Raw genomic sequence first — 15,866 nt, forward strand, 5'->3', positions numbered from 1 at the left:
CAAGATTCAACAAATTTTCATTCGATTTTTTCATTTGTGTCTCCAGCTGAGGGGGGAAGTGTTTTTATTCTGCAACTAGCTCTCACGTTAGTCATTGGCAAAACAGGGTAAGCCACCGCCCGTCAGCGAAACGTTTGCGGGTAAACCAAGTACGCTAATTAACAGACCTGCCTTAACTTTGTAAGGCCATATGTGACTTTCTGCACCCACCGCCGTAAAGACCTAAGCATTTCAACTCACCGAAAACTGCAATGTGCTAGGCCCGCAACGGTGCCAACAATGGCGCTTGCCTCTACTGACCTTCAACGAACCGACTAAATCATGTTGATGGATAACTACAGAGAAACACGATGTTTTTTTCGTCTTAGGGTTCTCAGGTTATTCAAAGTAAGTACCATTGAGTTCAACCGCTAAGCTGTCGCCAAAAGTGTCTGCAGACCCCACTTTATTGCACTTAGTACTCCGCGCGGACCTTGCTATTGTGAAGCTTTAACCGGACCTGCTGATGGCCTTCCATTAAATAGCAGGGATTATAACCCCAGATGTAAACCGGCCACGGTGCGCTTAAGCGAAATGACCTTCGGTTGAGCACAAGTATGTTGTTTCAGGTGGTCCCACGACTACAAATGCTCCCAACTGCTATGTATTGGTTGAAAGGTGCTAGCTTATCTACTTATTTGGTCAAGCAAGCAAAACCTTACCCAAACAGGTTTTCCATCTAACACGGGGAGTGTTCTCCCTCCACGGCTACGTAAAAAAACGAATTCCAAGAGGAAGTTACACGCCTGATTATATCTATTTCCATATCATTGCTCCAATCAGTTATTTATTAGTGTAAAGGTGATTGACGTATGACGAGATATTATACGTTTGTCTAACGGAGGTCGCAGTAATTTTGAAAATAGACCGTAGAATGTACTGTGATTCACTCAGACGATAGACCGTTGCTCGAAGCTTATTATGGACGAAATCTGCAACATCTGTGAACGATACCAGAGAGCGACATGATTTGTATAAAAAGTTCGTTTACTTCCTCAATGGTTAAGTAAACAGTCAGTGACCCTGCCCGTTAGAAGTGCTACATATCGGCAAGTCCCTTGATACTGCCACAATCAGTCTTTTGGGACAACACGGAAGATTATTGGTCACACTTTATTGGCCAGTTGTAGAGGATCTCTCGGTTGCTAGTAGTCTTCCCTATTTTTAACTCTTGCCTATTTGCAACCTTGACATCGGTCGGTGTTTGTTGTTGCCATTAGATCAAGGCAACATGAAAATCACTTTCAGTCCTTCATTGGTTACTCACTTTCTACTATTCAGAGGATAAATGTATTCATACCTACTAAGAAGAAATTTTGACCCTAAAACTATCGTGAACGCACTTATGAATACCTTACGAAAACACATCCGAACATACAAATCAACAGCTGGTTTTTTGAGGATCTTGGCATAAAAACAAACAACAATGAAGCTGGAATAATAAAAAATGGATCAAAATTTAACTCTGAACAGAAATCTAGCAACGCTCATTTGCTTTTAAAGTAATAGGTACCAGAGATGTTTGAGCTAACTTCCAAACTCCAAGCATAGTATATTCTAGTTCCATTCTCTCACTGCAATTTGAGCAAGATTTGGGTGAGTTTAATTTTTGGTATCTGACTTGCCCAGTTTTGGTAAAACCGGGTTGCTCATTATTTAAATTTAAGGAATCTGTGTTATTTCACTCAACTACTCAAGCAACTTAAAACTGTGGTTCAATAAGATGGCTTTGAAAACGGCATTTGTGTACCTTGAGAGCCACGATGGTCTGATACTTTGTTTTGTCATACATGCTTTCTGTATTTTCAAGTTTTTTTCAAATGTGTCCGACTATTTTTGACTTAATGGTCAGTTTCATAATTTGGTGCACTGCAGTTCAGATTAGTTTATGGTGATAATATGTTTCAAAAACATTCCAAGGTGGAAATCCTAACGGTCTTCTGAAGTTAAGTTTAAAATCTATGGATGTTTTTTGGAGATGTTTGGCATACATGTGTCCTACTGTCCAGGCTCCGCCATTTACCAGCAATAATATCCACCGTTCAGCAATAAGTTACAATCCTGACAGATCTTTGAGTCTCTGCAAGAAAAAAGGTGCATTAATACACGTGGTAATAACTTTGTCTACACTTTCATGAATCGACGTTGTAGTGTGATCATGAAAGATGTGGTACAGACACGATGCAACCTTGGATACGTTTCTTATAGTAGCTTGGTTGTGATGAGTTTATTCAGCAACACGTATGTGGTCCTTGTTTCTGGTAACAAATAGAATATAGTCAGATACAAATGGTATAAATAAGCCGTGTCTTGAGTTTTTAAATGGATCAAAGGAATGATGAAATTTCAGCTTGCTAGTCTCAGTATATTACTTCTCCACAATATTGTGTGTTCACGTAAGACTTGGTATTAAATTTTCAACTTATATCTAGTGGCGAATTTGTCTAAATTCAGTTAAAGAGCAATATGGTCATGTTGATTTTCATTTTTAGTTTTGAAACTTCCCTAACACATATACAGGGCCGTATTTACTATTTTTTGACAGGTACGCTGCACCAAAGACCCTTCGGTAGAGAGAGGACCGTGATAAGAGAATATCGCAGCAGCTATTTCTCGATAGTATTGGCACAAATTTTCCTGAAAACGAGATGCGTAATACTGAAGATTTTAAAACGTTCCGCCACTATAAACACATGGAAGGCAACATATATGTTTAGCTGAAAATTGTTATTTACCAAGAAGAAGAAGATGACGTTATGAAAATCACCTTTTTGTCAACATTGTTTCTGCCAGGTACATTGGTGCATGTTCTGTCTCTTAGTTGATGCGTTTACTCCTAATGCTGATCAAAGAATTCCTCAGATTACTCCTTTAGTTCATATAATTTAAGTGGTTCCTTCAAAAACGTTCCACATTATTGAGATATGTTTGTTAACCAACGTCCCAATATGCGGAACGATTGGCTATTCAGCGAATAAATCACAAAACTGAACTACCCATTGTGTCATCCAGTTAATTTTCTTCAGAATTGCGTTGTCTTTTATGTAAAACACTAGTTTGCAACTTGAGGGAAAGACTAGCAAGCAAATAGATGTTTTTGTGGAAAACCTAGATGTTTCAATCCTTGCATGTAATATTCTTTTAAAAGGGTACCTTAGTCTATAATAATGCTCATTGTATTGTATGATGGAATATAAATCGATAGCACCTTGTTTTCTGTGTTGCGATCCCCATAGTCTACTACTGACTTTCTAAATGATATTCAATTTAGTGTGCCATATTCTCTGGGAGTGTAATCCTAAAGTCAATTTAGGTTCCATTGTCCTATGAATTATCCGTCCTCTGAATGGAAGCTACTCGATATGAAATTTGTTATTTCAAATAATGCAGTCATTCCCTGAAAGTGAACAAGCAGGGCTAATCGAAAGTGGCGTTCTTCATGGCTAGGCTTCCAATCAACTTCCAAAACTAGGCATTTGAAAATATTTCTGTTAGTGATTGGTTTCAAAGGAAAGCTGATTTTCATATATGGCAGCCTAATTTTTCTACTCATTTACAATAGCAACGTATTTTTTGTCAGCAGTGTAAGCAGTGCACCAAAAAATAATACCAAAATTATAAAGCCGTTTCCGAAAACTTCCTGATAATTAGTCCATTAATTTGAGTAATCACACTGCTCAGCGCACCAGCTACAACTCCGTTTGTGGCTACAGTAAAAGCATTATCTGAGGTCTCGCAACTACAGACCACGTTGGGAAGCTGGCTGGCTCAACTAGCTGCTAAGTTTAACCGTATTTTGGTGAAAATAAAAAATGTCACGAAGAAAGGCCGCCGGGGTGGCCCTGATTGTGGTTCCAATTTATTGTCACACAATAATCGAAAACCGAGCCTCCTTGCATTATGTCAGGTAATATTGGTATTACAGAAGCCACGCATACCTTGTACACAAAAATGATTCATTCAGAACTTGGAATTGAAATCAACCCACTTTCTTCTCAAAACATTCTGTAATTCAAAGCAGTTTACCTGGCACCGGAAAACGCTGAATGTCAAACGTCTACAACATATGAAAGCTACTTGAGTGGCGGACGTCACAAAACTATGATTTTTAATTGCTGTAGTTCTTATTTTTATTTTGATCATTATTATCGTTCTCAATATCGGAGCCCCTCTTTTTTCAGCAACTATGAGTGTGTCTGCGTCACCATACCTTGAAGTGAAAATTTATCCGCAATAGATTTCCGAAAAATAAAGCCTTGGAAACATTATCTCTTGCCAGAGAGATGCACCACCGAATGTGCTACCAAGAATGCAATCATCAATACACAGTTGTACTGTTTAGGTGCACAAGTTTGGCTGAGGCAGTACGTCGTCTGCAGCTCTGCCGGGAGGAATGCAATGGCTCTGGTGTGTCTCTGCATTGATGTTACTTAAATTTGTTCTCGAAATTTCAGGTCTGTCAAACCTTCCTACTTCCAACAAATAACTCAGATATTCATTATTACGTAAGATCAAATAAAGCAAAATTATTGCTTTCTTCAAATGAATCTTCGGAGAGCTATCTGCCGCAGTTTTCTAAGGTTACAAGTTTTTCAGTTCAGCATTCCATGACAACTATGTAGGTTCGGCCTCATTCTTGGTTTAGGAAGGTGTGAGCTCTAGAGGTCTAGTGCAACAATACAGGATTTCATTCAACAGCAAGAACTGTTAAGTTTTATATCGTCAGCCTAACCACACACCTATCACTACCCACGAGATGAATCATTAGTTTGTTTTGATTCACTGTTAGTTGTATCGGAATGCATAGTTCCAAAGATTATTCTAGGTACACTACTTCAGATATATCAGTATCCAGTGTGGCACACCAGTTTCGGTGTATCAGCGATAATCACTGAGATATTACTAATGCGTTGAGCGGTTGTGTTGTTATCCAATCAGGTATTTTCTCAACAGTTACGAGAGTAAGTGTGGCGATAATGGCCGTAAGATTTCGGTACCTCCTTCAATGGTCAGTCTCCACATTTTGCTAAACAGGTCTCGTAACAGACAACATGGTGGCCGAGGAGAAGTTCCAAAATAATGATTATATTTAGGTATTTAGACAGCTTTTCGCGGGTTTCTAAGGGATCCAGCTGCGTACGCTGCATAAACAATAGCCTTTTACGTTCGTGTTGCCAAGCTTAGCTTACATCTTGTTATTATGTTTGTGATTAGCATCTGAACTGGCATGTCTCGGAATTCTTTATCAATACCAACCGGACATTAATCAGTCTAAACTTTGCGGACAAAACAACGTATGTGACGACGTCGAGCAAATATGCTTCAGTCACTTTGTTGCCAAAAGGTTTACTAGATGCCATCGAAGGATCTTCCCTGCTGACAATAATTGACCGCCTTTGCACCGAACCATACAAAGGCTTCCGGGGCTATAAATCAGCTAATCGATAGGACTCAAGAACAGTGCCGATGTTTTCTCTCAGACAAATGGAGTGGCGGTTTGGCCTACACTGAAAAAAACACTTGTCATCATTTTGCGGCATCTCAGAAGCGCATTGAACTACTTATAAAACGGTAATGAACATAGACTGTTCGAAAATTTGATCCACATGTTGAACCCTGTAGAAAAGTTTGCGTTCAGAACTGTGGGTTCAGCGAAAGCGGAAACAGTATGATTCAATATTTTACTGCATGTTGTAGCCCATATTTCGGCCCCTGAGTCAATTCCTATCAGCCATTCAACTTTAATGTTACATTCCTTTTTTTCTGTACGTCGACCTTTTGGTTTAGTCATTCACCTGACTGGTGACATTCAACGGGAAGCTTTAATTTGGTTAAATAATCCGGCTTGTTCAGGATGACTGTTAGTTGGCTTTCGTCCAATTGTTTTTCTTTAATTTCCTCACTGCATCGAGTCTGTTCCATGTAGTAGTTAGAACAACCAGCCTTGTGGAATCCCGATTCTGTTGTACAGGCAAAGCAGTGAAATTTCAACCGAGGTTATCAACTCCGCATCTACACAGTCCCCTTGTCGGTTTGCGACTAGCTTCCTTTGACATGTTCACTTTTGAACGAAATGTACAGTCAGAATTTGGGTCGGGGGGCATCTTGAAAAAGTAAATAGGAGGTTTTCAACGAGACCATCAAATTTTTTCCCATTGCGTTCATTTAATATCCAGTTCTTTTGGCTCCGAAAACTATTCACCGATGAATACACAACCAGTCTTGTGGAATCCCAATTCTGTTGTACAGGCAAAGCAGTGAAATTTCAACCGAGGTTATCAACTCCGCATCTACACAGTCCCCTTGTCGGTTTGCGACTAGCTTCCTTTGACATGTTCACTTTTGAACGAAATGTACAGTCAGAATTTGGGTCGGGGGGCATCTTGAAAAAGTAAATAGGAGGTTTTCAACGAGACCATCAAATTTTTTCCCATTTTCCGTACAGGATATGATGAAAAAGCAAACTTTGGCTCAAGTAACCTTTGATCATTTTGAAATAAAGATGACATACTTATCCGGGATTAAAGTTGATGTTCACCGTCGAAATAAACGTCCGGAATAGGAGGCGGTAGCGTTTGTTGGGAACACGAAAACACTCCTGATTATATCATCGCTCACATGACTTAAAATTCTTCATTTTATACTTGGAAACTTCAATGATGGACTGAAATAACTTTTGAGCTGCATACTTTACCCTCACGTTGGAAAACGGCGTGTGTTTAGCGTTATTTCGGTCCAGTTTGTAACGATGAACATTTAAGACTTTCGGTATCGTCTGAGCATTGTGCTTTAATCATGTATTAGATATCTTTTGAGGTTGAAAATTCATCTAAAGAGGTTTTTGCGGCATCCGCGATCTCCGGAGTACCAGTTAACATCCCAAGTTGATTAATTAATCGAAGCATTGTAAAACTTCAGAAGATATTCTGGCCTCGTAAATACAGATCCACCGTCTTTACATTCGTTGTCTTTACATTCCTGGAGTCCTGATAGCATTTCAACGTTTCCTATTTCATTGGTTTTGTGACTTCAGTGAAAAGGCAGAAGTTATCAAAAGGAACCTCGCCTGAATAGAGGTTTTTCGGCATCCGCGATCTCCGGAGTACCAGTTAACATCCCAAGTTGATTAATTAATCGAAGCATTGTAAAACTTCAGAAGATATTCTGGCCTCGTAAATACAGATCCACCGTCTTTACATTCGTTGTCTTTACATTCCTGGAGTCCTGATAGCATTTCAACGTTTCCTATTTCATTGGTTTTGTGACTTCAGTGAAAAGGCAGCAGTTATCAAAAGGAACCTCGCCTGAATGGTCACTGATTAGCTCTTGTTAGTGACAGAAAATTTGCCGGTAATCTCAACCATTGCTTTTTGGGGACATCATATGCACCATTTGGGTTGAACGGGGCAGTGTCAAATGCAACCGCGTTGTGTGATGTAATATACTTTTTGACACTCAAACCGCTGTATTGTATATTGCTGCCACCCATAAACACCTACTAAAATGAGAACAACTTGGAGGGTAGTATGTGCCGCCCAGTCCGTTTATAAATCAACCGCAAAGAAGAACACTTGTGTTAATCCCCATACCCAGAAATATGCTGCTTTAAATACTTTACAACAAAGGTGGGTGCGGTATATTCAGTGCTTTACTACGTAGTTGACAGCTTTCAATAATAAGACTAAGAAGCCGAGTAATATGCATCAGTACTTGCATCACCTTGGATAATCGCTGTCATAATTTTCTGTTGTTTGCAGAACAACAAACGGTGACAGCAAAATTCCAGCCTGCGGATGGTATGCTGAAGGTTGGAAGCAAGGATGTGATAAACTGCATACCAGAAAGCGCAAAGTCAGAGGGAGTAACATGTGAGATATCTGTCGATGATAAAAAAACAGACCTAATCTCGATCAGCAACAATAAATCCCAAATACAGCCTCCTAGTATGCATGACACTTATCCAAAAGAAGGAGAAACTAGTGTGACATGCACTTGCAAAAAGACATTACCACAATCAGCTAGTGGAACGGCAAAGTTGACAGTCAAAATTACAGATGAGCCATTATTTTCACCCAGAGTGTATTCACATTTGTTCCTCTTTTTTTAACACAATTTCGTTTATCCAGAATGTTGGTTCTTAAACTTGGCCATGAAGTTAAGTTGCGTTTGTTTTGCAACGAATGTTGTAAGAGATCATGGCATTCGGTAAAAAAACCAGCAAATGCATCATGCATCTGTGGAATATATACGACAGTTTTCCATAAATTGGCTCTTGATTTACTGGTACTTATTCATTACGATTAATTAATGTCTAATAATAGTTATATATCATAACGACCGATGTGTGTTGTGTGATGGCCAATGTTTCGCGTTAAAACAACACTGATAACTAAACCTCACCGCGGGTTGACGACTGTGTACCCCCATTACCCATACTTGGGAGTATATGTTCAACAATGGCCGCTGGGTGGAGATTCGGTTAACCCATTCTTCTCGTCCTCCAGTTTGTTGGTTTGAACACCGGTGGGAACTTGCTCCTTGCCTTAATGGCCTTACGCCAAACACCACCGCAATGTGTTTAGGCATTAGAATAAAAGGTTCTAGTTGAGAAGTATGAACATCATCCTGTACCCCCGCTCACGCACCTTCGTGAATTCCACCCTTACAGCCTATCTCGTTAGTCATGTGTTGTGAGTAGCCATATCGTCTCCATTGATACATACAGCAGAGTGAGCAACGTACGAGCTACGAATTGGGTATCATCTCCTTTTTCCAGTGGCATCTTTGTGTGTTAAAGCTGACGGATAATTTTGCCATCTATTGCTGTCACCTGGAATGTTTATAGATACCGTGGGCCACCATGGCCAGAGACACTTGAAAATCATCCTACAAAATGTCTCGCTTAGTTCACCTCACAGAACTTAAAATTCGCACTCTGAAACAGGCTAGACAACAGACTACTCTGGCATGTACGTTAGACTCACTTTATGTTGATGTGTGCTGTCTGCATAAAAAGGTTTCAAGACCCAAGAATGGTTGCTAGAATTATCTTCCCACCGGTATTATGCATTGGCCAATGGTTGCACATCTCCCAAAGCCACTGTTATTTTCGGTTGTTATTACACTTAGCCACTGGGTTGAAGGATCTCGGGTAGATAACTTGTTCACTGATGACGCCCTTTTGCGATTTGTTCGCAACTTCTATGATATTATCTGTTCAGGCACGATACTCGCTGTCCGCTCATCGTGGCTGCTCACACACAAAGAGAGTGCAGCTGAAAATCTCTTCCGACGCACTAAAGGGCTTGCTCCGGCGGACCAAGATGCCAGATATTGTCGTGGTTACAACGTCAACCACCAACAACCTAAGGGGTTAACCGCTGTATACTCAACAGTACTTATGGGTGCATCGGCACCCACCAATAAAAAATTCTTAGTTAAAAAAAACATTTTAACCGTATCACTTGGGTGCTAATCCAACAGTTTCTGTTTCGTTTGAATAACTTGGGGTAGCGTTACAACGCTTGATGGTTTAATTGTGACTTTGCGCATGAGCCTTTTGTCATGCACCAGAAACATGGGCAATTAAAACTCCAGCTATCAACTAGCCACCGAAACTTTAACCACCCACCCGAATTACTGATAAAACATACACACTTTAACCAAAAATCCAGACAGCTTTATAAAAATTGGCTTATTTAGTAGATGCTTTGCGTATTTCACAAAATAGCCGCTTGGAAAACCCTGATGAGCTCCTTTTTTGTATTTCCTTGTGTTTGAGGTGCTTTACGCAACCAGACAAACTATTCCAGAAAGGATCTAAATTCCGTATTCAAAAAGGTCATTATATTGAGTAAATAGCTTTTGTAAATCATGAAAAAACGGAGACAGATTTGCGTACATTGACATTGTACCAGTGCAAAATTATTGTACAAATTAGGGTGTGTATTTTCATTGAGGCAAAACTACAGTTATGCTACAAAACTGCGTAGGGTACTGATCAGCATTTATGATTATTCTGCTGCGAGCGCGTACATTACTGATGAAACTAGCGACTAACAAGTCGCCAGAGCAGTTCAAAACCCTGTCCGTGCACGTGACCAAACACTGACTTGTAAATAGTCAAGCCGCATGATAAGGTTTCCTCGTTCATGTTAAGTGTCCAAACGACAACAAGGAAAGCTCCAGCGCGCGACTGAGGATACTTACTTTCCACCAGTCTCTGTACAAATGAGGTTGTCCCTTTCCTACCCAATTCTTTGTAACCGTTCACTTCGCGTTTCGTAACAGACAGCTCCAAATCAGAAGACGACTTTGAGTTGGTCATGTTAGATCGGCGAGGTTTTCATGGGATCATACAAGATGACCGAACCCTGCCAGGAGTAGGCGGAGATCCGACGGTTTGCATTGTTATTCTGAAGCAGTGGTTGCACCGCGCCTTGCGGGAAATGAGCACGTGTCAAGTCACCAGTTGCTCTTGGATTACTCTGTCAGTGCTCGACACTCAGTCGGGTAAGGACGACAGACTGGTTCACATCGGACAAGCTGTCGCACCCGACGAGGAAACTGGCGCTGGCGCCGTTGGCCGAAAAGGAGTCTCAGGGTAAGCAGGATGCTTCCATACTGGAGGATCTGCAGACCCATCTTATTGTAGAACTTGCCACCTGAAAGACAGGACCAATGAGTTGCATTCGAATAAGCAGATTCTGTGACAGTGCCGTGGCTGACCGCTCAAAAGAATAAAGTTGCCGTCTGTTATTATTTGCAACTTGGCTGAATTGCTCTTCCCCGAGTGTTGTGCAGTTCGTGCGGTAACATGGGCTGTGGTACAAGTGGGATAAATGATGAGCTGAGGGAGAATTTTTCTTACTCGATACACTGACAGGATTCGTACCTATGCAAATAAAGCAATTGTTTGTAGACCGATTTCTAATTGTCTGACTTCTATGCCGCTGCGAACAAAACGGTTATTTGCTGTCCGAAACAAGAACGATAACAACATTTGCACATACAGTTCGAGGAAAACAAAATGTTTAATTGCACTTCTGAGCTTTCGTGGATGTCGTTCGGATGTGTGGTACGAATAATCAAATACTTTCAAACGACTCAATCATTTTCAAATCGACCTTGGATTAGGAGCAGGCGTTTCGGATGGAGGACATTACTGACACGTCACATCTGTTGTACGCAGCGGCGCAGTTTTTACAACCTTATACATTGCAATCAAGAACCTTTCGAAGGTGTGTTTACACAACTAGGCACAACCCTGTGGGATGGTGCATTTCGGCTTGCAGTGGGACTTCGTTTGATTTTGCAATCAATTCTCACACTGTAAGCTGCTTTGTAATTCCAGACACTTTGACACCACCGTTATTCAATTGAAGATATCTCACAAAATAAATAATTCACCAATTACCGATATTTCTTCCACTAAGGTGAACCTTGGTTGAGGGGAGCGGGGAGCCCTTATATGCTTCTGCATAAAGTCCAACATGTTTATAGAAGAACGCGTTCACAGAATGATCAAAAAGACACGCTAAAAAAGAGAAGTTTATAATTCATATAAATAACCAGGACCACATGTGTGATAGCATTTATTAAAACCTGCCGGTCACTAAGCGACGAAATCGACCTACACCCAACTCAACCAATTCGGGTGTACTACATTAATAACCTGCGTCACAAAGCTCTGTGTAGACATCGATATTTCTAAAATGCCCAGTATTCAGATTGTCAGGTGTTTATGTATGGACGGTCCAAGCAGCCAACAACTTTTGTGGTGCAGAAAGCAGCCAAATCCTTGGAGTAAAACTTTAACTTGGGAGAAGCTTCATTACCTTACTCAGGTCATTCTTTTCACATGCGCATAGCGTCTGGAATGACCCTTTCATAACCACGTAGCTCCTCAACACATTTAGGTTCAAACATATTTCTATTTCGTTCATACAATTTGTTCTGTTTGTGTGAAGTTTTGGTGTGCGAATCCCAATATTATGATGAGTGAACAGACATAATCATCTCACACAGTGCGGATGCAGTTGCTATTTAAAATGTCTGACGATGTACATTAAGAAATACTTTGTCTTCACGCCTGCAAACGTTTGAACTCGCATGTTTAGGCCGATCAAACCTAAAAAATAGCCTCCATAAAGAAATATGTGTGAGTGGTCAGAATTCGTCTATTGGCAGTTTGTTGACACGGCAGTCGAACAGATTTCATTAGTGCAGATTTCAGGGGAAATTATTCTATCCGCGAAAGGTGTTCTCTTGTCACTTCTTGCACCTTGGAAGTATCTTACCGCGTGTGTAACATTTATTAAAAGTAACACACAACCTACGCGTTTCTAATACCATGCAGAAAAATACGAACAAAATACTTCCAACGCATCGGTGCAACGACGAGTGTCGAAAGCGGACTGAGTTTTGCGATTCTGTTCTCGAGAATACCACTGACGCAGTCATGACAAAAATTTTAGTGCTTTGACAGAAGTTTACAGAATCCAGCTAATGGTCTTTCAAATGGTGACCTGCAAATGCGTAAATTCTGTCTGATTCAAAATATATAAATTACTCCGTATTTCTGACCAAAATGGACATGTTTGCCGAACTTTTTGCTTTCTCCGTCAATCAGGTGCTGCTTTTCGACCAGTTTGGTCTTTCTGGATAATTTCTGCGGGCCTCTTACACGGACTGTTCAGGTAATTCCATATATTTTATTCACTAGGACTGCAAAGAAATAAAAGAAGTTTTCATTTTTTGGTGTAGAATGGTGGCAGATATAGGGTTACGTCATGTGTGCTCCGGCATTCATGTTCGTGTGTTTCACTGTGCGAAATTGGCACCTTGTCCTCAGACAATTTTGTCTGTCTTGTTAATAGTGGTTAGCACATGTTTATTCTGGCTGGCCTTTTGCTCTGAATGGCATCTCAAAAACGAAGAGCATTTGAGTGATTATGTAAGGGTATCTCTTGCTTGTAGCACAAGAATGTTTATGGAAATATTGCTGAGACAAAATAAAGCGAATAAAACTATCCTTGGCGATGTGTACACTGTTTTTGTACACTTCGCCTCAGCAAAAATGACTGAACGTCCTAAGTTTACCATATAGTACGCAACCGAACAACGGTGTTTCACAATGCACAGCATGATTAAAAATGAGCACCATCAATGTTTCACGTTAACTAAGAATCTTCCTTTATGTTGATTACATTGGAATTCAAAATCGGCGGCGGCAACCAGTAATTTCGGGCACGAATAAAACTATCCTTGGCGATGTGTACACTGTTTTTGTACACTTCGCCTCAGCAAAAATGACTGAACGTCCTAAGTTTACCATATAGTACGCAACCGAACAACGGTGTTTCACAATGCACAGCATGATTAAAAATGAGCACCATCAATGTTTCACGTTAACTAAGAATCTTCCTTTATGTTGATTACATTGGAATTCAAAATGGGCAGCGGCAACCAGTAATTTCGGGCACTCTGAAAGCACTTTGTTAGGAAAACCTCGATGACAACCAAACCAGTCTGTCACCACAGTAGCACACAGTAGCATCACCACCAGCTGGACAACTGCGTGCAATAGTTACGAATGAAAGCCGATGATCTGAGTATGTGGAGGTCTACAACTAAACACTGTTGTGACGATTTGTCGGTTTTCGTGGACTTTTACTTAGAGGAATCAATACTAGAAGATATGCGTGTGTCACTGTGGGCAAGACTGGGTATACATTAGTGAGTATATAACAGCTGATGGGCCCCTTCCAGTGGACCTAATCCAGGGAGATGACTGTGGCTGTGGCGTTCACAATGTTCTGCCCGTTCATTGCCGCACCTCTCGTGGAACGTATTCACTATTCTTTTGATTGCGAGAACGTGCTGTCCGAAGAATTTGGTCGACGGACACCGGGCGCTACCGCAAAATATCGCGAACCAGCTATTTGATGCACTTCAGGACTACTTGTTTGATTTTCTCACCAGGCTCTGGCTTTTGATTGAACGTGCTGTCCGAAGAATTTGGTCGACGGACACCGGGCGCTACCGCAAAATATCGCGAACCAGCTATTTGATGCACTTCCTTCAGACTTGTTTGATTTTCTCACCAGGCTCTGGCAATGTTTCAAAAACCTCAATGCTCAAACACTGAAGCCTGTGTAACGTCTCCAGTGCACAGCGGTCTATGTTTTAAACTCATATCAAAATGGAAGAAAAAGTAATCATCCTATGTAACCATCAATACATTATTGCGTTACTGTTTGCTAAGCATTCATATTTGACCTGCAAACGTCACAAAACATCTTGAGATCCTAACGCCTTCGTCTATTTTTTCCAGACCAATTGTATCGATCACCCATTAGTGGTTAACAGACGGGAAGAATGCGCACCGGATGCATGAAACCGTCTCGCTTGTTGTTTCACTCTAACGACTGTTTGCTTGTTACATAAGACAACATCTAACCATGCCATCACAGATAAATTCCAGCCGTCACAGTTTCCATCCGCAGTCTTTAACATACGTTTCCGGTTTCTAAACATGCCACGTGTTATTTATTTTAGCCATCAAACAGTGTCAAATATGCGGGCCAATATATGCAGCTGATCGCAAATTAAAAAGTTGCACTTCCTGTAAAATTTTGCTTGCTGAAGAATTCGATTCAACGAGATTCGGTTTGACCAGTGGGGACGTGTGGACATGCATCAAGCGCACAAGTATAGTTGAACTGATGTGTGTCAATCACTTGTAAAATTAAAACAAGAGAAACCTGTATACGACAATAAACAAAACATCCATATTGCTGATCACATTTGCCGCACTTTGATCGAAAAAGGGTCTATGTTCATAGTTCTGTGGTGGCCTCGGTCGTAAACTTTCGGATTTTCTGGGTTAGAAAACTTTAGATTCTTTGCAGGCAGTACGTTTTTCAGAGATAACTTTTGGTTCGTGGCTGAATACACTCCTCAGTGCAGATATCCGTGGTGTCACATTGCTCAAGCATTGCTCCCATTCCAGTGGGAGAAGCATCAGCAATGATGGTCTAATGACCTTTGGTGGAAAATGGTTTCGGAAAAGCTAAAGTTTGAAGACGACCAGACAATGCACTCAACATCTATTCATGGTTGAAGGACCAAGAAAATTGACAGGCAGATGTGAGATTAAACAAGCAACTTGCATGTTTAGCAAAATTAAGGCAAACGAAGACTACTGAAGTGCTCTTAGAAAAAATGCAGTGCTTGTGGATTATGTGGTGATGGCACATTTTCTCAAAAGGAATAGACGGTTTGTATCGGGGTTAAAACCACTCCCATCCACAATTTGGCCAAGACATTTGAGCGGTGGAGCTGCAAAATTGCATTTACACTGTTACAGTTACTCTTTACAAGGCGTAACAAATAGCACGTTTGTATTCAAATTGATTTTTGTGTCCAGCATTTGCATTATTAAAACAAGAGAATAATGAGACTAAAGAGAATAATAATAGTGCCTTAATCAAGTTCTTCACAAAACCGCAGACAGGGACAAAGAAATAAATATAACGCCTTATGCTTCCACCGGGCTGTTTACTGGAGTGTCATTCAATCTCTCGAAAATATTTTGGTGAATATTTCGGGCGAACAAATCATTTGAATGATCATGACCATGTTCGCGAAATTTTTGGAAAATTTTCGCGCGCTTGTTCTCAGCTGGCTGTCTGAATGAGCCTAAAAGTACTAGCAGCAAAGGTTATGTGGCTGTTGCAATACCTTAGGTATACCATTTTCCATTTTATAGACGTTGTCTTTCAAGCTTACACCTGGTCATCCTGCGAACATATTTTCACTCTTTC

The 15,866-nt window shown here is 40.7% G+C and overlaps 1 protein-coding gene across 1 annotated transcript in view; it reads left to right on the forward strand.

Annotated features, from left to right (window-relative positions):
• Positions 1–8,932: 8,932 nt before the first annotated feature.
• Positions 8,933–15,866, forward strand: part of T265_15361 (hypothetical protein) — a gene marked incomplete at both ends in the record, with an annotated part of 10,467 nt that continues 3,533 nt past the window's right edge. Inside the window, 3 exons of the mRNA XM_009177725.1 lie at positions 8,933–9,074; positions 10,330–10,642; positions 12,671–12,737. Coding sequence (XP_009175989.1) covers positions 8,933–9,074; positions 10,330–10,642; positions 12,671–12,737 — 522 coding nt within the window. The remainder of the gene's footprint in view (positions 9,075–10,329; positions 10,643–12,670; positions 12,738–15,866) is intronic.

The sequence above is a fragment of the Opisthorchis viverrini genome (genome assembly GCF_000715545.1).
Source record: "Opisthorchis viverrini unplaced genomic scaffold opera_v5_453, whole genome shotgun sequence".
Classification (NCBI taxonomy): Eukaryota; Metazoa; Platyhelminthes; class Trematoda; order Opisthorchiida; family Opisthorchiidae; genus Opisthorchis; species Opisthorchis viverrini.